This window comes from Corvus hawaiiensis, chromosome 1, assembly GCF_020740725.1.
Source record: "Corvus hawaiiensis isolate bCorHaw1 chromosome 1, bCorHaw1.pri.cur, whole genome shotgun sequence".
Taxonomy (NCBI): domain Eukaryota; kingdom Metazoa; phylum Chordata; class Aves; order Passeriformes; family Corvidae; genus Corvus; species Corvus hawaiiensis.
In genome coordinates, this window is record NC_063213.1 from 24,834,220 (window position 1) to 24,858,961 (window position 24,742).

Consider the following 24,742-nt stretch of genomic DNA (forward strand, 5'->3'; position numbering starts at 1 on the left):
CACGTGCTCCCCGAGCTCGCTCCGGAGCGCCCCCTGCAGCCGCGGGGGAACCATCGCACCTGCCCTGCTCACCGGGAGCCGCCAGCGCCCCTGCCGGCTGCGAGCGGAACTGCACCCGAGGGAAAAAGGCCTGACAGCCGAGAAGGCTGGGACTGGGTTTGTGATTGTTTGCTGTTACTGCCATAGTTATTGTTGTTTGTTTGACTTGTTATACACATATAGATATATAATAGTAAAGAACTGTTATTCCTATTTCCCACATCTTTGCCTAAAAGCCCCCTGATTTCAAAATCACAATAACTCAGAGAGAAGGGGGGTCGCATCTGCCATTCCAAGGGAGGCTCCTGCCTTCCTTAGCAGACACCTGTCTTTCAAACCAAGAGAGGCATTAAGCAGACGGTTAAGGAATAAAGCAGCCTCATAACATCACCCCAGGACACAGGGGAATCAATATTCATTTCTAATTCTGCAGACCATATTAAATCTTCCTTCTGATGAACAATAATGGCTACAGCTGCATGGTTACCTGGACCTTGATGAAGACATTTGTCAGAGGCTGAAAATAGTTTCATGACTCAAACATAAAGTTTTGCTCATTATAAAGAAGCTCCAACCAAAGAAGCCTCTCTGAAGACTGGGACTTTGAACTGAAAGTCAAACTGCTGACTAGATAAAGGGAAACCCATTGTTCAATCATCCCCAGCTGAGTTTGGGGTGGGGGGACAGCACAGCTCACAGAAGCCAGGTTTACACAGACACCCCCCCCAGTTGAGGTGGGGGGAGGGAGGAGGTTTCAAGTACGTGGCATAACCTCTGGTTAGAGGCACTGAACACCCATCCTCTGTTACACAAACCAGCCCAGCTGTGGAACCCCCAACCCCACAGGCCACATCCATGGGACTTTCACGTGAGAGGCTTTGCACCACAGGACTGCATGTGATGCAACAGATCCAGAGTCTGTTGTGAGAGACTGCCCCCCCTCCCCCAGAGGGACATGCCTAGACATTGCTACCTGGCTCAAGGGTATATAAACCCATCGGATTCTATGCTTTTTGGGGGAACCTTCACCACCAAGAAGACCAGCTGGAGAGGATCAATGGAACATCGTTGGGATCCACGGAGTGGTGATATTTTCCTTATTCTGTCCCTGTCACTCTTTCTGTCCCTCCCCCACTTATTTTCTACTTCTTTCTTTCTTTCTCTCTCTCTCTCTCTCTCTCTTATATTTATCATCAAATAAAACCCTTACTGTTGTCACTGGCATATGGTCTAGTTTGCACCTCTAATTTGGGCAGAGGCATTTCTAAGAACCTTAAAACTGAATCCTAACAACATTGAAACTTGTAACTCCTGTGTAAGTGCTCTGATGAAACACAGTATTTCAGGCTTTCTCAATCTTTCTACATTGAGAGCCTTACAACAGTATAATAAAATACCCTTTAGAATAGCAGTAGAATTTAAGTGTCAGTGTCACTGGAATGAATTTACCCTCTGTGTTTAGTAAGTTTCCCATGTGAAGTGCCCTTCTGAGGGAATGGACCTGAGTACTACCCGTTTTAGATTTGAGAATTTGGGGTTGTAGTCAGGTCAGGTAACAAGGCACTATATTAGGTGAGTTACTTAAGGACAAGGTTCTGCAAAAAGAAACCACGCTGTATCAGAAAGAAATTAATAGATAAGATTAATTAATTAATAGATAAGATGTTTTCAGAAGAATTCAATGTTTCTTGTAACTATTCATGCTTAAAGTGAAAATGTTACCAAAATTTTGTTTTAACGTTAAAGATGTCCGAATTTTCTAGTTGTTTAGGCTTCACAGAATCATAGAATCATTTAAGTCGGAAAAGACCTCCAAGATCATCAAGTCCAATTTTTACTGATCTCCACCTTGTCAACTAAGCCATGGCATTAAGTGCCACTTCCAGTCATTTCTTGAACACCTCCAAGGACAGTGACACTACTGTCTCCCTGGGCAGCCCATTCTAATCCTTAACAACTGTTTCCATGAAGAAATTCTTCCTATGTCAAATCTAATCCTCCCCTGGCACAGCTTGAGACTTTGTCCTCTTGTCCTGTCGCTAGTTGCCTAGAAAAGAGGCTGACCCCCACCTTGCTACAACCTCCTTTCAGGCAGTTGTAGAGAGCAATAAAGGTCCCCCTGACCCTTTCTCCAGGCTAAACAACCCAGGTCCCTCAGCTGCTCCTCCATGGACTAGTGCTCTAAACCCTTCACCATCTTTGTTGCTCTTCTCTGACACACTCCAACACCTCAATGTCTTTCTTGAATTGAGGTGCTCAGAACTGGACACAGTACACAAGGTACAGCCTCACCAGTGCCAAGTACAGGATGGCGATCACTTCTCTAGTCCTGCTGTTCACACTATTGCTGATGCAGGTCAGAATGCCATTGGTCTTCTTGACCACCTGGTCACACTGATGAATGCATGTTCAGCTACCTGTTGACCAGCACCTCCCCATCCTTTTCTCCTAGGCAGGTTTCCAGCCACTCTTCCCCCAGCCTGTAGAGCTCCATGGGGTTGCTGTGACCCAAGTGCAGGACCTGGTACTTTGCCTTGCTGAACCTCATACAGTCGGCCTTGGCCCATTAATCCAGCCTGTCCAAATCTCTCTGCAGAGCCTTTCTACTCTCCAGCAGATCATACACTCCTGTCCAACTTAGTGTTGTCCATAAACTTACTGAGGGTGCACTTTATTCACTCATCAATAAAGATACTAAACAGGGCTGGGCCCAATACTAAGCCTCAGGGAAGCCCACTAGTGACCAGCCACCAACTGGATGTAGCACCACTCACCACATCTCTCTTGGCCCAGCCATCCAGCCAGTTCTTAACCCAGCAAAGAGTGCACCTGTCCCAGTTGTGGGCTGCCAGCTTCTCCAGGAGAATGCTGAGGGAAACAGTGTCAAAGGCTTTGCTGAAGTCCAGGTAGACACATCCACAGCCTTTCCCCCATCCACTAGGTGAGCTACCTGGTCATAAAAAGATATGAGTTTGGTCAAGCATGACCTGCCTTTCCTAAACTCATACTGGCTGGGCCTGAGCCCTTGGTTGTCCTGTATGTGCCATGTGATTGTACTGAAGGTGATCTGTTCCATAACCGTCCTGGACACCAAGGTCAGGCTGACAGGCCTGTAGTTTCCTGGATCCTCCTGACACTTCTCGTGGATGGGCCATTGGCCAGCCTCCAGTCATCTGGGACCTCCCTGGTTAATCAGGTCCAAGTATAAATGATGGAGAGCAGCTTTGCAAGCTTTTTTGCCAGCTCCATCAGTACCCTTTCATGAATTCCATCCAAACTCATAGACTTGTGAGTGTGTACATGGCTCAGCAGATCACTAACTGCTTCCTCCTGGATTATGTGACATATAGGTAAAACCTTAGAAAATGAAGGCCTTGTTGCCCTTGTAAAATCATGGCTCAGGCCTGTTACTTCGTCTAGAGAAGGATCGTGGGAAAGAGGCATAGCTGAAGTAGAGGTAGAAAAACATGCTGCATGACTATCATGTGTTCAAATAGTCGTGTATGGTGATTGGTTGAATCAAGTTTGTTGTGCTTTAAAACTATGTAAACAGCTAAGAAACTGTATAAAGGAGGCAACATTGTATTAAAGATAAGCTTTTGCCCAGAGCAGTTGGTGTGTCTGTATGTGTCGTGACTGCCTCAACAGCAACAGATTACAGGGGGGCTATTCTGCTCCCCGTTCCTGTCTACCAGCTCAGGGGGCTGGTTGCCTTGAGGATAACTGGTCTTACTGTTAAAGACTGAAGCAAAGAAGGCCTTAAGTACCTCAGCCTTTACCTCGTTCTTGGTTACAATGTTCGCCCCCATGTTCAATGAAAGATAGAGATCTTCCTTGGCCTTCCTTTTGTTTTTGATGTATTCATAAAAAACATTTTTTATTATCTTTCACAGCAGTGGCCAGACTGAATTCTAGCTGAACTTTCACCTTTCTAATTTTCTCTCTACATAATCTAATTACATCTTTTTACTCTTCCTGAGTTGCCTGCCCTTTCTTCCAAAGGTCATAAACTTTTTTTCCCTGAGTTCCTGTGAAAACTGTGTTCAGCCAGGCCCTTTTTTTTTTTCCTGTCAGCTTGTCTTTTGGCATATAAGGACAGCTTGCTCCTGGTCCTTTAAGATTTCCTTCTTAAAATACATCCAGCCTCCCTGGACCCCTTTGTTGTTAAGGATTGTTTCCCACGTGGCTCTCTGAACCAGTGTCCTGAACAGGCCAAAGTCCACCCTGTGGAATTCTAAGGTAGAGGTTTTGCTTACCCACTTCCTTACTTCACCAAGAATTTAAAAATCATATAATTTTGTGGTCACTGTGCCCAAGACAGCCTCCAACCACCACATTTCCCACCAGCCCTTCTCTGTTTGTAAACAGCGGGTCTAGAGCGGCACCAGCCCTGACAGGCTTGCTTACCAGCTGTGTCAGGAAGTTTTCTTTCACACACTCCAGGAAACTCCTAGAAAGCCTTCTCTCTGCTGTGTTGAGTTTCCAACAGATATTTGGCAAGTTAAAGTCTCTCACAAGAACAAGGTCTAGGGATCATGAAACATCAGCAAGCCTTTTATAGAACACTTCATCCACCTCTTCATGCTGGTTGGGTAGTCTGTAACAGACTTCCATCAGGATGTCTGCCTTGTTGGCCTTCTGCCTGATTCTTACCCCTATGTGTCACTGTCGGGGTGGTCACAACACACACAGACAGTGCCTCTTTCAAGGGCCAAAAAGCCGTTTATTAAACAAAGCAGCCTCTTTTATACACCTTTTGTATGTTGTCATTTGTGTTACAGATTCATTGGCTGCTAAACTACACGATAGACTCATTGGCTATTATTAACTTCAATATACTACCATTGGCTACCTATAGCATAAGCATTCAAGCATTCAGAAAAATAACAGGTGCAGATATGTTGCTGGTTTTCTCCTTCTACTGTTTAACTTTCTTGCTTCTGTTGATACTACATTGTCATGGATAAAAACGAATTGTTTTTCTTCTCACGGACTTTTCTCACAGTCTTTCTCTATCTGAAGTACCTGGCCTGAGCCATAATTTTACAAAGGCAACAAGGCCTTAATTTTATAAGCTTTTACTTAAATGCCACATCTCCCCCTTTTTTGTTTTTAAGCAAAGGGCTCATGTATTCTAATGTTAAAACAGTCTGCCCCTATAAATCCACCACCCCACTAAGACCACCACTGGCCAACTGCCGGCCACAGGACAAAACACATGGAATACAGATCACAACTAACAAAAACCACCAAGAACAAACATGCCACCGACAAAGAGATTTATAACATAGGAAAACAAAAAGATGATAGTGTGCAATGTTCCCAGAGAGAGAACTGCTTCTTCTCCTGCGCTTGGCAGTAAATGGATACTGTTCCAAAGCTCATATGGCTGGAGCTCACAGGCTGTGCTGTTTAGGCAGGAGAGAGTCCATTAGCTGGAAGTGCTGACTTTGACATTACTGAATGTCTCTCTGGAGGCATGGAACAGGGAACAACTGAAGAAGGTCAGCAGGAACACAATAACATGATGGTAGATGCAGTAGGACACAAGGCAGTTAGCAGGTTGCCTCAGCAAGCCCTCACAGCCATGTTCCTGGCAGTCCTACTCCTGCTCCTGCCTTGGCCATGAGGGCTGGATGGTGATTAGGTCATTTTTCCTCTCGCTGGGCTTCATTTTCTCAGAGGCAATTGATGTTTGTCAGGTCAGGCAGGCAACCACTTTAGACCTGTTGGCAATAAAACACATATGTACCTTCTCCTCTAGGTTAGTAGATCAGCTAGGCCTTGCCATTGCACATACAGTTGTGGATCCTTACATAAAACCTTTTAGAAATTGGTAACCCACATGCAAATCTTCAGACCAGTATCATTCTGCTGGGGATCAAAATTGATGATCCGCCTGCAAAAACTTTAGTGTAAATATTGCATTATCTAGATATTACTGAGAGGTCATTGTAGGGTATGCCCAGCCACTGCCCTGGAGGGACGTCTGCTGAGATAAGGAGATTGCTCAATCTCCCAGCAGGACCCCCTCTGGGAAGGCAGCTACTCTTCAGTCACGTCGAGAAGAAGACAGACCCAGAATCCTCTGGGAGACCCTATGCAGATCTTTTGTAACCCATTGGCCTTTACCTTCTGACATCCACCCCCTGTATCCGCCTGCGAGGGAGAGCGCTTGTCCCTAGCCTCCCCTTTGCCGCAGTACGGACCAACAATAAAGCGACTTCATGTGGAACCAGCTACACAAGCCTCTCGTCTCTCTCTGGTCTGGCCTGGAGACTGCCCTGCAGAGCTGAGCTGAAATCACGAGCTGATAATCACTAAAGAGCTGACAGCTTCTGCACGGGCCCTCCTAGCTAGCAGCTGAGGGAAGACACAGGGCCTCAGGAAGGCGATTCCTTTTGGGACCATCTCTCCGGACTGGTCACCTCTTCCTCGGTCAGAGCTACTGACCCCTCACCAGCTGTCATAGGTCATATTCCCCCTTTTTGTTTTTTATGATAACGTGTGTGTTTGTCACTATGAACGTGAAGGCAACATAAAAGCAAGGAAATACATGTAATGAAACAATAAACCTACACCCAGCAAAAAAGCAAAGTAAGATGTGTAATCAGTATCACACGACAAAAGGATAGTGCCTTAGAACAATACACTTTCAATTGCCTAAACACTGGACCATCACCCAGAGTCTGCTGTAGCTGGTGAACCCTGTTTCACAACGAGGACCTGGAGGACCTTTCCAGACAAGGCCTCCAAGTGTACCTCAAAAGGGGGTCCAGCTTCTATACATCTGAATGAGCAAGTCAAAGTGACTCAAATACATTTTTAGTGCAGGAGATTGTAGGGTATGGAATTACAGATTCTGCTTCATTATATCTCAAGTGATGAGCACCTCAGAGTTCAGAGAAGATGCACGGGGATGCATGGGAAAGGGCAAACATGACCTAAAAGAGGAGGGTTATAAATCTGGAATTTAAAAAGTCTTGTGAGTTTGACTGATACAGGGCTAAGATGTGTGTGGCATGAAGTCCAAGTCACAGAGACTTTGGTCTCTTTTGTTGATGATAAAACAGAAAATTAGCCACTTCTTTAGCTGTGAATCTCCTCATTACTGAATGGGGCCATTTAAAAAGAATGAAATTATGCTTGCAGTGTTATTGTGTTTATTTAGCAGAACTGAAATAGCCAGCAGCACGTAAATATGGTTTCTTTACTGTTCCTTATAGAGACAACATAAAATGTCCTTCCTGGTTTTCATGAATGGTGAACAGAAAGGTGTTGATGTTCCCAAAGAATTTCTGCACAAAAAAAGACTCAGGTGGTCATTCATAGCATTCAAAAGTGTCATAATTTCACCACCAGTAACTGAAGGCAGTATTGGTGATAGGTGAAATTAGAGAGACTGAAGAGAAAATGAAGATGCCTAACCATCTTCACAGCTTGTCAACATGACAGCATCATGGTCTTTGGCACTCTCAGCTTTATAACAGAAAAGTTTATTAACTATAGTAAGTATGAAAGAAATCTAGCACGTTTAGATTAGGTATTAGTTCACCAGAAAAGGGTTGTCGAGCATTGGAACAGGATGCCCAGGGAAGTTCTTGAGTCACCATTCCTGGAGGTATTTAAAGGCCATGTGGATCTGCCACTTACGGATATGGTTTAGTGGTGGAACTTGGAAGTGATAAGTTAACAGTTGAACATGATTATCCTGATAGGGAAGATGTAATAGCGTCTTTACAAATAATTCGATGGGTGAAGGTATGGGTGTTAACGTCTTTGAAATGGGTCTTAATGTCTCTACTGACTTTGAGCAGCAGGTTTATTACAGAGCCCAGATGGCTTGGCTCCTGAAACAGACAAGTGGGTCTGCACAAGCTTGAGTTTCTGTACAGGTTCAAGGGGGGAATATGTGGTAGGCAGTTCAGGAAGGCTGTACCTCAGCCAATGGGGAAAGGAAGAGGGCAACATGTGGCCAGGAGTTCAGGATAAAAGGGGGCTGTGCCCTCCAAAACCAAGACAGAGAAAACCCTGTGGGCATGTGCTCCAGTGGACTCTCTCCCTTTATTCAAATAAAGTTGCAGGACTTCTCTGTCTCCTTTATGGACACTGGCTTTTCATAGCATGATTTTCCATACAGTACTAAAGGTCTTTTTCAACCTAAATGATTCTATAATTCTATTATTTCAATATTACTTCATGAAGATGTGCCACTTCCACCTATCTCAGCTGTAATTATATGCAGAGTGACTTCCTATGCAAAACTTCTATGCAGTCTTTCAGTGGAATCTCTTGTTTTAGCAGCTCTTGCCGACTTCAGATTCTTGTCAATTCTCTTGACAGTCTAATGTACAAGATCTCTGAAATACTTTACACCTCTAGCATGGAAACACAGACATATAGAATCCCCCTCTTTTCCCTAAAAGGACAACAGATCAGGATGGAATTACAAGCTTCACTTTTTCTTATTTCCTATCCATAGTACTCTGGGATGCAATAATGGCAAGGAAGCAACTCATTTAAGATAGACTTGAAGCAGCTATTTTATTTAGACAAGCATAGTAGCAGACAAGCATATTATAATTTTGGTATTTTAAATATTACAGCACCATAGGAAAAAAAGTAGCAAGGGACCTCTGAATGTCCATAGTCCAACCTGCTCAAAGTGAATTTAACTACAAGTTAGATAAGGTTGCACAAGGATCTATCCAGGTGATTTTTTTACATCTTCAAGGGTGTAGATCCTACCATCTCTCTGGCTGTCTTAAGACAATTTAAAGGGCAGACACTCCAAAGTGAGGTATCTCCCTTTTTAGTTTTAACTACTCCCCTTTTCACCGATAGGAGAGACAAATGTAAGAAGATATAAGTGAAAAAATAAGTTTAAAAAATGAAGCAGCAACAGGCAAAAATAACTGTGATAATCACTAGATACAAAGTTGCTGAATCCCATGGACTCCCCAGGGACAAAGAAAATGGCAGAGAAACCTCTGCCCCCCAGATGGCACCCTCCAAAAACAACCTTGTGGTCTGAGAGACAAAGGTAGAAATGGTGGACAAACCTTCCCCCCAAGATGGTGCTCTCTGCAGACAACCATGCACTCTGAGAGACAAACATGGTGTACAAACCCTACTCAGGTAAACCTTCCCCCGGAACAAAAAACGGGAAGGTAGGAGCATATGAAGCAGTTCTAGTGGCAGATGAGGTGTGCTGGCATTGCCTGCAGCCTCCGGCCCTATGGTGTCAGCTCCCCTGCTTCCTTTCGGTGACTGTGGCACTGTGTGTGAGGTCAGTGCAGCTGCTCGCTGCCTCCTCCTGCCACCTGCTGCACTCAACCGGTGTCAGTGCTGCTGTCATGGGTTGCTGTCCCAAAGGGGAGGAGGGGGAAGGAGCGGACCCGTCAAGCACCAAAGAATGGCGGCCCAGTTGCTACTCGCAGACCTGCCTGAAGCAACCTGTTATAAATGACTCAGATCCTGAGTGGAAATTAATTATAAAAATTTTATTGAGAACTATAAAAATCAGCAAAGCAAAAGGGGACAGTGCTGGGAGCGTGGCCAAATGCCAGAGGCTCGCCCACAAAATGGTGGTTCTGCCTTTTATACCCCTGAAATTGCATCAGCCTTATGCATATTTACTTTCAGTTTTACGTAGTCTCACCCCACGACACTCCTTTTGGCACCAGTGCAGTTCCATCGCTGTGGTTGTCGGGGTCTTCATTGGATGAAATCATTCTCCTTTTATGGTCACATCTTAGAAGTTTGTCTGGCAACAGCTCATCCAATGCAAACTCAAAAAACTAACATTACAGCACACGAATCACACAACCCTTGTGAAAGCCAACCTCACAACCAGGCTACTGCAACAACATTAATCAATTTTAACACATGCTATTATCTTAACATTTCCCAAAGCCGACATTATAATATTTAATATCAATCCACATAATACTCTTCGAAAGCCAATTCCCACTAACTTGCTTTTCACAAACCTCCTCAGGAGCCCAGAGAGAGACAAAAATGGCTTCTGCCTTGCACCATTCCAGCTTCCCTGCAAGAATGAAAGAGGAAGGCCATAGAGCTTCTGCCTGAGTGCCCCTGACCTTAAGAAGACCTTGGCATCTGCTGACCTCTTGTCTTGGGGTGATTTATGATGATAGTCTATTCCCTGATCCTCTGCTTTATGCAAAATGGTTTCTGTAACTTTAAGGTCCAGGAGACGGGGGGAGCCTTAGGCTCATTGGCGGGCTTTTTCAAAGCCTCACTACTGAGGTGTCTGGGGGTGTGGTGTGGTCTGGATTTTTTGGGGCTTTTTGCTTGGCTAGCTTGGTTTTTGTTAGCCCAGGCAAGAAGTTTTTTTCCTTCCTAGCCCTCAGAGAAGCTGCAGCAACAATCCTTCAGCAACTTTTCAAGGTGAACTGGACAGCTTGTTTAGTACGAGACCAGAGAAAACGGGACCTGCAGGAGAGGGGTTGGTTGGGATCGGTGGGAGAGAGGGGCTGCTCCATTTTTGGCCCCAGACCTTGGGAAAGCCAAGCCGGGGAGAGAATGCACACTGAGAGGCTCTAGCCCACCTGCTTCATCTGCTGTGGAGAGTGGATCAATGCCAGAGAGTCACCAGATTTTCATCTGTTTGCCCGAACTACAGCATGAAGCTCCAAACAGGTTTCTTCTCCTGAGAGAGAATCCAGCGCACTCTTTTACCATGTGGCGTGAGCCAGTATTTTTTCCCTGGCATTATGGGTTTTTGTTCTGGTGTGTATGAGGGGTGTGGAGGGAAGTAGGGGTAAGGTCTGACAGTTTAATACCTAGCATTTATTTACTTTATTTTCCATGCCTTCTGGGCATTGCTTGTTAATAAACTGTTTGGTTTTTTGTTTTTTCACTTTCATCCACCAGTATTCATTCCCAATTTGTCGGGAAAATTAATCCACGATGTCAGAGGTTTATGTCCAAAAAGGAGACAGAGGAGTCCTGTAACTTTATTTGAATAAAGGAAGAGGCCAGGGGGCATTTCCCATGGGGTCTCTCAAATTGCTAGAAGATGCAGCCTCCTTTTTATCCTAATTTCCCAGCTGCATTTCCCTCTCTCTTTCCCCATTGGCTGAGGCACTTGAGAGGTACAGACTTCCTGAATTGCCTAATACAGATCCCCTCCTAATGTGCATCCACCCTGTTCTTTTTCTTTGTGTCTCTGTTCTTTTTCTCTAATTCCTGGAATTTAGCACGGCCTTGGGTGAGCAACAGTCTGTGTCAATTAATGGAATTCCTATGGAATTTATGGCTCCTCCCATTGCTTCTTTCACCTGTCAGTATCTGGCTTTATCAACCAGCAGGCCCACAGTTTGTTTGTAAAGACACCTCTGTCGCATTCCTTTAATACTGGTGGAAAGGGATTCTTTGAACTCTTTTAGAGGAGATGACTCATTCCAGAGTGTGTTCTCCTAAATTTGTCTCTAAACTAAGACACCACTGTGGTTCTGTTTCTGCACACCAGCTCTTACAGAGACAGTAACAATTTTGGACAGATGACACAGCACAGATAGATATAGAATATAGCAACATTTTGGGTTATGCAGGACACTGACCAACCTGCTCAACTGTTCTAAGAGTGAAAAATCTTTTATTGTCTCCAGTCAGAATTTCTGTTGTTTCAGTTTGAGTCTGTTGCTTCTTGTGCATCTCAGAGAATGGCTTGGCTCATTCTTCTCTATAAACCAACTTAGATAGTTGATGACAGCAATCAGATTTAGTCTTCTCTTCTCTTGGCTGGATAAATGCAGTTAGATCAGCCTCTCCCTGTATATATTATAAGGCCCCTAGTGGACCATTCCTCCTGCTTTCCAAGGTCAATTTGAATGACAGGCATGCCTTTGCATATCATGGGCTCCCTGCGGTTTCATGTCATATGTCAACTTGCTCAGGGTCCTTCTGTCCCCTTTTCCAGGTCATTGGTGATGATGTTAAACAGAGCCAGCCTCAGTGTTGACCCTTAAGAAATCCTGTTTAACTGGGCTGCCAGCTGTCACTTGCGGTTAGTCATAGTGGAGTCATTTAACTTTGGCTATCTGATATAACCAAACATTTTCCTATTTTACTTCTCTCTCTCTCTTACTCCCTCCCTCTTTATACAGATACACACATACACACACGCACACACACTCTGCAGAATTATGGGTTTCTGTTACATAAATTGACAGTAAAGGAATTTGACACAGAATATGCTAATTTTTGCTTTTCTGTTCAATTTTCACCTGCTCTTTTGGATTTTTCCTTTAGTATAAGACAAACCCAGACACACCATTTGAACTCATCTACTGGGTTATCACTGCATAGTATTCAGAGTGCTGAAAAGAAATAAATAGGAGTTCTTCCAGACGAGTGTACTACAGGACACAAAAAGCTTCTGTTTCATATAGTTGCATGGACATTGTGTAGAAATCTGGGTGAGTCAACACCTAGTTCAGGGTAAAAATGAGATGTCGTATTTTTATCTCCCTTCTCAAACTTTATCCTTCTTTACCTTATTTTCTGAGTGTTCTGTGCATATTTCTTCAATTCTGCAATATCACTTTTTTAGGTCTTCTTTTCTTTTTCTCTCTGATATGTCAGATATTGGAAAGCAGCACTGTTGTCACTCATTGCTAATTTAGAGGTACATTTTCTTTTGATTATGAAAATAACTCTGAGAGGGGCTTTGGTTCTTCATTCTGTTACCATGACATCCAAGATTTTTTAATGTGTAATTTCTGAAGTATCATTCTTAGTGCCTCTTCTCAGTATTGCGAGAACATCCAAGTGGTAAATTATCTGGCATGGTCCTCCTGTATAGTTTTACTGCATGCAGTGAATTCTTCTACTTGGTTTACATGATAAAGGAAGTAGAGAGTACTGGTTACAACTATCTATTTAAAATCCTTCATTATTAAACTTTTAAGATCTTTCTTGAAAAGAAGTTCAAACATTGTAGTAAATTCTGTGACACAACATTGGCAGAATCCTCTTGTATTTTTTACCTTGAAATTACATAAAGTAGGAAAAGTTGACTAGAAATCACAGGGATGTGACTACTCTTTGCTAAATCCACTACCTGTCAGCTGTACATGTGACAGATGCAATGGACCAAGTCCTTGTGAGCTGGTTAGAAGTGTAGTTCTGAAAAAAATATACATGGTACACCCAATATGTTGGATTTTGCATGGACACTGGAGATACTTTGTGTCCATACTGGGGATCTCAGCAGCACATAATACTACTCATCTAGACTTTCCAGGCAGAACTACAGATGCTCAGAAACTTTGAGGCTTTATAGTTTATAGCTAAATTTTCCACCCAAAATAGGTTGCCTGCTGCAAGCAAATCAGAAGTTGTGACAGACTGAAATGTTATGGTTAATGGCTTAAACGTTGCTATGAAGGACTTTTTGTCCATTATGGCAAAACTGTATAAGGGAGCTGCCACCACCGAAGCCCACCCCTCCCTGAATATTCTTCTTGACTGGAACTTTGGACTGTGAATTAAGCCATCTAAAGGGAACGCAAGATAAGATAAAGGTGACACTATTATCCAATTATCTCATGTCTAGGCAGAAGTGAACAAAGCTGAGGGAGAAGAATGTATCTACAAAGAAAGACAAACCTAGCAGCTGTCCTGAAAATCAGGTCTGGCTGGGTTTTGGATGGGGAGGCCATAGCCCACAGACTCATTTCCTGAGGCCAGGTTTGCATACACTCCACCCCAACCAAGGGGAGAGGAGGAGAGTTCTGGGCGTGTGGCATAACCTCTAGCCAGAGAGTTAACACCCATCCTCCCTTACACAAACTGGCTCATTTGTAAACTCCCCCACACCTTGGGAAGGCCACACCCACATGGGACATTCATATGGGAGGGAGCTGAGGAGGTGTCATAAACCATTAGACCCCGAAAGTGGTCCCTAGACTCATTCCTGAGGCCTTGCACCAGAGGACTGCACGTTACGCAAACTGGCGCAACAGATACAGAGTCTGTTGCAGGAGACAGTGTCAAACTTGCCCCCCACTCCCAGGGGAGGTACCTGCGCATTCCCACCTGGCCCAAAGGTATATTAATCCATTGAACTCAGTTTTGCAGGACCCTCGCCACCAAGAAGACCATAAGAAGAGGATCAATGGGACACCATTGGGATCCATGGAGTGGTGATATTTTCTACTTAATCTGCCTTCTCTGTCACTCTCTTTCTCTCCCCCACCCTTTTCCTATTTCTTTCTCTCTCTCTCCCTCACATTCACTGTCAAATAAAATCCATACTATTGACTTCAGCATATGGTCTCGTTTGCACCTTAATTCAAGCAGAGGCATCTCTCTAATAATTTTAGTAACTGGATCGTAACAGAAGTCAGTTGCCAGGAGTCCTTTAGCATAAAGGCCTTTGGTCCTATGTGCCAGCATGTCTTCCTAGTATGCCATGCACATCTCCCTTTCTTTATCTCCCTATGGATGCCACACTAAAATGATACTCTGTACCTGCAGACTGGTGATCTATGCTCAGTTCCTGGTAACACAACGTGCTGTCTCTGGGTGCTGCACATTTCTACCTCATTTGCTGCTTTCCAAACTGTTGAGGAATACATCTGGTCCAGGTAGCCCAGCTTGCAAGCTGCAAATTGAGACGCAGATTGAGCTCTGGGCAGGAGCCTGAGACAAGAGGCTGTGAAATGCTAAGCTTTTGGATAACACATTTCTGTATTACTGTGCCTTGAATAAATTGCTTTTTGGGACTCGACATCTGAGACTCGGTTATGGAAAACCTGGGGTCGAACTGGGAAGGAAACCTGGTCTGACAGCATGTGAGTGGGGTCTGTCATGTGGGGCCACCTTCAGCTCACTGGAGCCACTTGCTGTGAAGGGGCTTCAGTCCTAGGAGTTAAGGTCTCTGGCATTGGGAGTGTGACTGCCAGAGAATCTCGTAAATGAGAAGACTGGGGAGTTTTCTTAACACAAACCAGACAGCTTTGATCACCTACTGAGGCCTGTGGGGGGACCTGCTTATTTCTTTCTCCTCGCACAGCAGAGGTGGTGCTTGCTGAAGGCTTCAAACCAAGGTGGAAGCTCTTGGGAGCCATGTGGGACTGGTCTGGTATCTCAGCAATGTGTAGAAAGGAACAGTTGCTGTAGGCCACCTATTTTTGTCTGGGTAAAAGGGCTATGTGGGGACTTCAGCACTTGTCTTCCATAAGCAGGAAAAATGCAGTTAGAACCTAGGACACCAGGACCAAAGGCAGGATCAGCTTGCGCTATGCACCTCAGAAATCAGAAGTGGGCACAGAATTTCAACATCTGAAAAGCCATGTCTGAGACTCCCATCTAGACTACTGCCTTTTTACTGACACTCAGATTTCTCAAACCAGACTGGCCATTCTGTCACTAGTACCACGTTATTAGTACCCTACCATTACGGTTTTCAGCTTCAAACTTGTTTGGTAGTTTAAGCACAGTTCAACTTCTTTTATTTTTACATTTTACTCTCTGCCACTGCTTCCTGGCCAGGACTCTAAATGATCTTTAATTCTATGTCACCTCTCAAAGTCCTTTCCCCATTCCTTTGTCCTCTGAGAATGAGGACCCAGGTTTGTGTATAATATTTATCAATTTATACACTGTCTTGGTGTTATCTCTACTTATTCTTTACTCCTTTCTTAGCAAAGTTTAATAATTTTGCTTTTTTCCACACTACTGAGCATAGATAAGACATTTTCATACAACTACCTGTCTTGTAACAGCTCAGGGCTCTTCCTTTTAAATGTGAAGGTAGGATGGTTTCTTCCCACATGCCCTGCTTTACACTGAGCTTCCCTAAATCCCATCTTTTTGCTCATGTACCCAGTATTCAAAGACTCTTCTGCTTACAGTTCTTCTCAGTCTGCTATTGCCTATATTTCCCTAAATAACACTGTACTGTCAGCAGACTCTGACACTGCCATTTCCAGATCCTTGAGAAATATGTTGCACAGATCAGGTTCCAAAACACTTCCTTGTGAGACTCTGTTGATGACCGCCTTTTCCTGTGAAAAAGGACTATTGACTGTCTTATTTCCTTTTATTCAGTTATTTACCCCTGCAATTATTTATTTCTTGGCAGTGTAAATTTTAAGAGCTTTTGATGACTGACCTCTCCAAATTCCTTCCAGAAATCCATGGTCAGTATTCCAGGATATATCTCCCTTAGCCATAAGGGATTAATAAATATTTCAGTAGGATTGTGAGGCAGTTCTTCCCTTTACAAAAGTCCTTATGACTCATCCCTATTACAACATCTTTATGCATATGCTCACCAATTTTAATCTATTTTACAGTTTCCACTAAATTGCCTGCTATGGACATCAGGACTGTACTTTTCAAGATATCTTATGGCATTCTTTTAAAATCAGCTTTCATGAGTCAGCTGTATCTGATACAACCCCGTCTTCTGCTACCAAATCAGTTTTATACTAGAGGTTTCTCAGGACAGTTTGTAGTTCACTCTTGAATTCTTTTAGAATTGCTGTTTATATACTGTCTGGTACTTGTGCTTTGTTATTAATAATTTTGCCTCTATGTTCCATAACCTATATGTTACATATGGAATCTTTCAAGACATAACCCCTAGTGAGTCCCCTCATAAAAAAAGAGCTGGCTTGGGAATCTCATCCATCTCTGCTGTAGTGAACACAGATGTAAAGAATTAATTTAGATTTTCTGTTATTTTCTTTGTATGCTCTTTTAAATTTCTTTCAATTTTCCTGGTGCTGCAGTCTGTCGGGCAGACAGCCAGTCTGAGCCCCTTCAGAGCCTGAAGTGTTTGAAAGGGGATTTATTATTAGATTTTATTCTTTAAGCAAGTTGTTCCTCAAATCCTTTTAAACTGTCTCATGGTACGGTTTACTTTTTATCTGTCACAAGTTTGGATTCTACTTTCAATTTTATGCCCAAATTTAGCTTTCGGAAGGATGCTTCTAAAAAGCTGACCCCAGCAACAGGCATTTTTTTAAAATGAAACCACATATTGGTGGATGACTTTTTTTTTTTTTTCCTTGTCCATAAGGGCTTTATGTAAGGAAGGAAAGAACAAAAGAGTGAGAGCATCACTGTGTGCTGCAATTGACTGTGCCTACAGCACCTTATAACCCCTCGCTTGCCTTCTAGAAGTGTACACAGTATTGTATTAAACTACTGCTCCTGGCTGCAGGGATTGTAAGCCCAATGGCATTTGGAAATACCTAGGACCAGCTTGTTTAAAAATCAGGAAGTCCAGGAAATACTTTGCACAAAAGGGTATTGTGTGTATGCAGGAGACTCATGCTGAACATCTAGACTTGCAGTTTATTGGCTGTAGTCCATTTCATCTTCCTCACCAGAATCTCCACATCATGACAACCTTGCTGTCTTCATGTCAAGGCATGTCCTGAGCAGTGACTGACCCCACCATGGGCTGACTGGTTCTTAGAAATGACTATACCATGATGCCAGTTCAGGAGTGAATGTGTTTCTGTTAGAGGTTTGTCCTCCTTGGCATGCATGCTGAAACAGACCTAGTCTAGGATTTCCCTTCCTTCTGCTTTCCTGCCTCATCTCCCCCTCTCCCTTGGAAGGCAAGGCTATTTACTGTCATCCCTGCTGCATATAGGAGAGACAACTGTAAGAGCCCTGAGTACATCTCTCCCATGTCCCTTCCCCCCACACCCTGGATGTTTGTCTGGATGAGCTCACACCAACTTCAAAGGGTGCCTGCCCCTTGTTCTTTCCCCCACTGCTTTAGAACACCTGCTCTTTTTCTTTCTGCCTGAACTATGTTGCACGTATGCTTGTGCTCTCTGATTTTTACCCACTGACTTGACTTTTGTCTTGAGCTGCACTGTCACTACAGGCTTGTATGGCAACCTGGCCTGCTGCCTGGACTGTTGGTGAACCTGCTTTGCTCTTCTTGCTCAAGCATTATAGAATTTGCTGACTCTTAGCTCCCAGCTCTACCTTCCACATGGAGCAGTCTGTCCCTGCTACATCCTGACAGTCGTATTGTTCAGATGAAAAGAAGCAGCCACTGAGCAAAGAAATGAGTCATAAATAGCAAAAGGATGGGAAGATAAATATTCAAGCGTGACAAAGTAGAAACAAAATAGATGTTTTACGAGATGGTGTAGGATACAGTGGGGAGATCCCTTCCACTATCCCTGAACAGAAAAGAAGAAATTATGAGAAAAGATAAAAAGGCTGTTTCGGCCAAAATAAAGAAGAAAAATAAAGTCACATGCCTGTAGAGAAATGCTGGGCAATTAAGTTAGGTTATCGGGAGTGGCTGGAATTGACCCAATGCAAATTTAAGACAGGAAAGGGGAAAAAAAAAAAGCAGAACTATTCAGATAAAAAGGGAAAAGGGAGAACAAAGGAAAACCTGTACAGACCTGATCATTAGCAATTATGCCGCAGAACATACATGAAAATCTCCTTAGTGCTTTCCAGGCAGTGACTGGTTTCTTGGTGATAACAAAAAAAAGAGTGTGAATACTGAAGTGGTAGTGGTGTGGTATTCATGAAAAGTGGTGTTGAAATTTTGTAGTAGTCCTATGTGAATATTATGGTCACATCTTTACAGTAGTGACAGAGAAGTCTGTGGGAACTAGAGGACTAAAGCAAGTTTCTTCACAGCAGCAGGAAAACCATACATCATCTCTGAAAGGATGCCACTGACACATACCTTTCTTTGCAACCTTAGACAATCACCATGTTCATATACAGCAAAGCACTTCAAACACACTCAAAATGCATGGCAAAACATGTACCATCTTCATAAGGCTGTTGCCATGCTGGTTTGCAAGCTTCCTTCGCAGCAATGGCAGGAGTCTGGGAGGCATTTCAGTAGCTGGTGTTTCTGCTATAAACCCACTTCTTCAAGGACTTTAAAGCCATGAACTTTGCCCACTATGAACAGTAGCACTATGAAGCAAGTGGAAATTTCACTAGGAGGGTGGGGTGTGGAGGTCAAAATGCAGACAGGCTGTGTGCAGCCATGCTCCTGAGGTGCCATTCTTCAGAGTTGCTGATGTTACGGAATTATGAACTTTCTCTGCAGTCTCTGTAAAGATCACCAGCTCTGTAAGGCCTCTGAGCTGTTCAGCAGATGTACCGTAACCATGGCACTACAAACCTCTGCAGGAAGGTGTGAATCATAAAATGGTTAAACACTGGTGCTGAAACCCGCAGTATGACGAATCATGCAGTTCTAAGGAGTATTTGTAGCTGGAGCATAAGATTTTTCTGCAGTACCAGCTGTAGTATGGAATTCTTGTGTGGGCTTTTTGTATGTCTCTGCCACCTCCTTCAAGCAGTGCTTGCAGGATGCAATAGATAGCCTGATGACACAACCCTGCTTTCTATCCTGTGCCTAGAGAAAGCACCTCTTTTATACATTGAGACAGAGGGACGAGCTGTCCTGTACCCACCCTCTTCCTGCTCTTGGCCCGCTCAGCCTGGCTCTGAAATGCTGGAGGCAAGCCGATTACCAAGAAGGTCAATTTACTGGCAGAGCTAGCATTTCTTTCTCGCTGTTAGCTTTTCTTTCTTCCAACTTTACAGCATCAAACAAGGCTCCCGATGTCCAGCTCCTTCCGGCGACTGGAGAAGCAGCGCTACTAGAAACGCAGCGCTACACAACCCAACGCTCCGGCCGCGCTCAGGAGCCCGCGCCCTCGCTGTCCCCCGCCCCCGGCTCCGCCCCTCCCGCCTCCTGTTGGGTTGCGCTCTCCCGCTCGCGGCTGCGGTGCGGCTGCGCGCGGAGAGACAGGCTCAGTTGGTGGCGCGTGCGCGAGTCTTGCGCGTGCGCGGCAGCTGGGACGCCGGACAGCGGAGTGTGGCTGGTGCTGGCATGGCGGAGGCGCGGCCCGGCGCAGGTGAGCGTGGCTGCCGCGCTGGGGGAGGGGGACTGAGGACGGGGAGCTACAGGATGGGGTGGGTGCAGTGAAGGGGAGGCGCAGTCATCACTCCCCAGCGATACGAGCAGGCAGAAAGTCGCACCGTGGCGGTCGCCGCCGAACGCTGGCTCGTCGTTGCGCGGGCTGCGGCACACCTGTTGCGGCTGCCCGGCCCCCGCCCGCCGCGACGTGGCGGCGCCTATGGCGCTCAAAATGGCTGGGCTCGCCTCTGCCGCAGGGCCCGCTAGGAAGAACTTTGCCCGAGGAGGAACGTGCGAGCCCCTGGTATGTGACAAACGAATGGTAACGCCAGAGAAAATAAATAAACAATATCTTGGTTACTGGAAAATCTGACTGCTCTCTGCCCACCCATGCCCTTGAAACCCAGGTTTCAGGCTGCCTGCACAGAGCAGTGACAATGACAACGTCTCAGGCCCACGAGCTACTGTAAAACCGTGGCTTTTTGAGGGGTCTCAGAGGGATCTCTGACTAGAAGTCTTGGACATGCAGGAGGTTACTGCTTAGAGCAGGTGCTACCTGCAGAGGGATCTAGGCAGGGGCTCACGGATGGAGAGCATCTTAGGTATACGACCTGGACAGGGATTGAGAGCAACATGCAAGAAAACACTTTTTCTTTTGTTTGTTTTGCCCTGCTTACTTGTATGATGCAGGTTCAGGTTAACTTTAGTGTTATTGGTTGTTGTTGCTGAGGAGTGAGGAGGAAACCTTTCAAGATCGGTATTTCAGCCTTGTGTTTAATGATTTGTCTTGTATTCCGGGTACTTAACAATAGAAGAACACTTACGTAATTATGTCATGAGTATGTGTCTAGAAATAACAGTGTTGCTGAGAGTAATTAATGACACTTAAGTTTTTTCATCAGGCCTCTTAATTTTATTGTAGTATAGGTAGACCTTCTCTGGTAATCAATGTCTTCATATTATTGAGGTCAACTGATGAGCTAACTAATTTCATTGTTCATAGAGTTGTTGGATTTCTGTCAGGGAGAATCCTGGACTTTTGTGTTTTGGGTAAAGAAGAAGGGATCATTCTCTACTTTTGCAGCCTCCTGATGTTAATTCAGATTAAGAATATCAACAGCCAATGTCCTTAATAGCATCCCCTGTTCTTGGCAGCCAGGCTATCATGATGGAAAAGTTATTTGAGTTCATTTTTTGGTGGTATGAGAATGGGTCCACAAACTGCCTTGTCAGAAGTGAAATGGCCTGAGACATAGCTTCAGTAAAGCTGGTGCAGTCAAATTTCTTCTTGTCTGTTTATCTTTCATGCTGTCAGGCTGCAGGTCAACTCTGATTGTGAAATCTTTTATACAGTATATGTGTATTGGAATAAAGAGTCTTAGGTGTACTGGGCTAGAAATTGCTTTACTGTAAAGCAGAAGATTAGTCTGGATGGGGCAGCATTTCTACACTTGCCTTACAATACTTAACACAGATATTGTTACTTGGCATTAAATTCTGGAGTTCATTCACTTTTGTGGTAACACTTACTGTTCTTTCAAGAAAAATCTCATAGGTAAGTTTTGAATTGTACCTGTGCAGTATTAGAATAGAAGCTGGGTTTTGCTCTGCAACTTCATGGACAGAGCAAGTGTCTGATTTTGAAAGCTTAAAATTGAAAGATGTTTCTGCTCTCAGAGTAGAACGGGGGGTCAAAGAGTGGCAGTTTTGGGTCACCGCAAATATGCTGCCCGTCCAGGATATTTTGTCAATAGTGAACAATTATTGTGACCCAGGAACTGATTATAAAAGAAAAAGGGGAAAAATATAAGCAGCAAGACAATTGTATAATAATTGTTCACATTGATGTATCTTTCTACTTTCTATCCCTGTGCACCTAGAAGGGACACGTGTATTATATTTAATAGCTCTTAATGGATTTTTTCCCATCTGTTGCTGTAATTGCTGTTGAATGTAGTTTTGTTTTTTTGCCATCACAATGACAGCTGCGTGTTATACATGGTGCAATGTATCATTAAGCTGAAGATAATCAGGGAATTGCTATAAAGTATTGAGTAGCCCACTGTAAGGGGGAAGAGGAAAGTGAAAACTTAAAATATATTTGTTTTTCTTAAGCAAAATCCATTCTGTAGTAGGTCCTTTTGTTAGGATGATGTAACTATTTATGACAAAATCCTACTTCCAGATTCTCTCCCATGTCGTCTTGAAATGGGATGATTAAAACTTCATGTTCCATTTAAAGCAGGGATGCACTGAATTGGACATAAAAGTGGACAATAGCATAAAAAGACAATAACACAGCACTGTGCACCAATATATACAGGGGACTAATTAGCTGGAAAATAGCTTTGCAGAAAAGGTGAGATGAGGCCACCCCTGCAGCACTGTGTCCAGTTCTGGGCTCCATGCATACAAGAAAGACATGTACCTACCGGACCGAGTCCAGGAAAGGGCCACAAAGACAATAAAGGAGTTGTAGCATCCCTCACATGAGGAGAGGTAGAGGGAGCTGGAACTGTTTAGTCGTAAGAAGTCTCAGAGTGATTTTAGTGCTGTGTACAAATACGAAAGGGTGGGAATAAAAAATACTGAACCAGAGTCTTCTTAGTGGTATTAAATTAAAGGACAAGTGGCTACAGGTACGTTCCAGCTGAACACAAGGAAAAGCCTTCTTACTGTGAGAATGGTAATACACCGGAACAGGTTGCTCAGAGAGGTCATGGCCTCTTTGTCCTTGGAGATACTCAAAACGCAGCTGGACACAGTTATGGGCAACTGACCCTTTTTGGGCAGGATTTTTGAACTAGATGATCTCTAGAAGTCTCAAAATGAGCCATTCTGTGATTCTATGGTAATGCTGATTTTGCATGTTATTTTCTAATTTAAATTTCTGGCAAGAGTTGTAGGAAGGGCGCATATCTTTTATTAGGTGAACTAATACAGTTGAAATTAACAATGAGTTTTGGGTATGCAGATTGTTTCACCTGGAAATGGGTTGCACTGCTTGAGTCCTTAAGCCTGAAACAATGTAACTCCTGTTTAGGAAGAAATTCCAACATTTTGTAAATCTGTGTCATTTTGAAAATGATAAAATGCTGTAGGTGATGTATAAAGTGATCAGAGAAGACAAAAAATACAAACTTGGTAGTCTGGTTTAAAGCTTCCAGTGCTTTGCAGAAAGCCTCAGATTTCCATAATGCACCATTCCTTTTTGGTTTGTTTTTGTTTCTTTGTGGTTTTTTTTCTTCTGGTTTTTTGGGTTGTTCTTCTTGTTGTACTGTTTAATACAGGCATTTTAAGACCTGCAAGGAGTGTCTTCCATGTAATTGCACTTTGTGTACAGCTGACTGAATCATCTCTTGTCTCGATATATGTAATGCTGACACAAAGAGATGGGTGTGTGCACATTCTACTGTCATCTATCTTTAGGTGAAAGAACAGGTTATTTGAATTGCTTTAAAACTGAAGATATCCATCCTGAAATTAGCTTTGTCTTATAGTGAGAGACAGTATATAAATAGAACATCTATTCATAGGCTATTCTGAGTTGAAAGGGACTCACAAGAGTCATTGGGTCAAATGCTTGACATCACACAGGGGAATCTAAAAGTTAAATCAGATATATAAGCACATTATTAAAACACTTCTTGAATACTGAAAAGCTTGGGGTCATGACCACTTCCCTTTAAAGCTTTTTCCAGTACTTGACCACCCTTTAATTGAAGGTTTTCCTGATACAATCCAATCTGACTTCTCTGTGACCAAGCTGTAAGCCATTCCATCGTGTCCTATCACTGGCCACTGGGGGGAAGAAATCAGCAACTCCCTCTCCACTTCCTCTCATGAGAAAACTGTAGGCAGCAAGAAGGTCACCCTTCATTCTCCTCCAAGCTCAACAAAGCTTGTATTTTCAGCTGCTCCTCATTATCCTTCAGTCCTTTCACCATCTTTGTTGCTTTCCTCTGGACACCTGATATTTTTATATCCTTCTTTCATTGTGGAGCCAAATACACAGTATTCAAGACACTACTTTTGCACACAGTCCAAGCAGTACTCAAGACACTATTTTTGCCTGGATTTATGGATATCTCATTAAAAGCAGTCAGTTAAAAGATATCTGAAGTCCATTCAGAAAGGTTGGTAATAATCAGTGTTGTTTGTTTCATTCCAGTTTTTTATTGATATGAAACTTCAGAAGGAAATCAGTTCTTCCTGTCTGGGAGATAAAGCTGAATTAATTTAAGAATAAAGAAGTACTAACTCTGATACCTAAGGGGCTATTCTATGGACTGTGTTATATTTTTTCTGATTGACTTCGTCAAGATATTTTTTTCTCTCTTATATTTGTTTTTAATTATGAACTTCACACTAATTAAAGTACATTATTTAATCTAATAAAAATCTAATTGAATGTAGCTTCCTGAAACTGTGAAACTGTTCTAAAATAAGTCACTTGGGCATAATGTCTTTAAGTGGCACCTTCAAATGTCATCCCTAAATGTATTCATAAAAAAAGTCACAGTTAGGTCACTTTGGAGTCTCTGCTCCAGGTTGAACAAATCCAAATCTCTTAGCCTTTCCTCACAGGTGATATGCTCCATCCTTCCATCCATCTTGGTGGCCTTCTCCAGACTCGCTTCAACAGGTCAGTGTCCTTCATGTGCTGGGGACCTCATAGCTGGATGCAGCACTCCAGGTGTGGAGTACTCAGAGCAGAGTAGACGGGATGAATCAACTCATTTGACCTGCTGGCCTTACTACTTTTAATGCAGCCCAGGATACAGTTGGGCTGTGAACACA

At 43.6% G+C, this 24,742-nt stretch overlaps 1 protein-coding gene across 8 annotated transcripts in view; it reads left to right on the forward strand.

The window, feature by feature from the left end:
- Positions 1-19,833: 19,833 nt before the first annotated feature.
- Positions 19,834-24,742, forward strand: part of NFX1 (nuclear transcription factor, X-box binding 1) — an 89,074-nt gene continuing 84,165 nt past the window's right edge. For 7 of the 8 annotated variants that reach the window (XR_007202217.1, XM_048296865.1, XM_048296877.1 and 4 more), the window contains exon 1: positions 24,403-24,587. Coding sequence is in view for 7 of the 8 variants with exons in the window: in XM_048296865.1 (XP_048152822.1) it covers positions 24,428-24,587 (160 nt within the window). In the remaining variant the exon portion in view is untranslated. Of the gene's footprint in view, positions 19,941-24,402; positions 24,588-24,742 lie in introns of those variants that run through there. The other variant, XM_048296887.1, reaches the window with a different exon arrangement.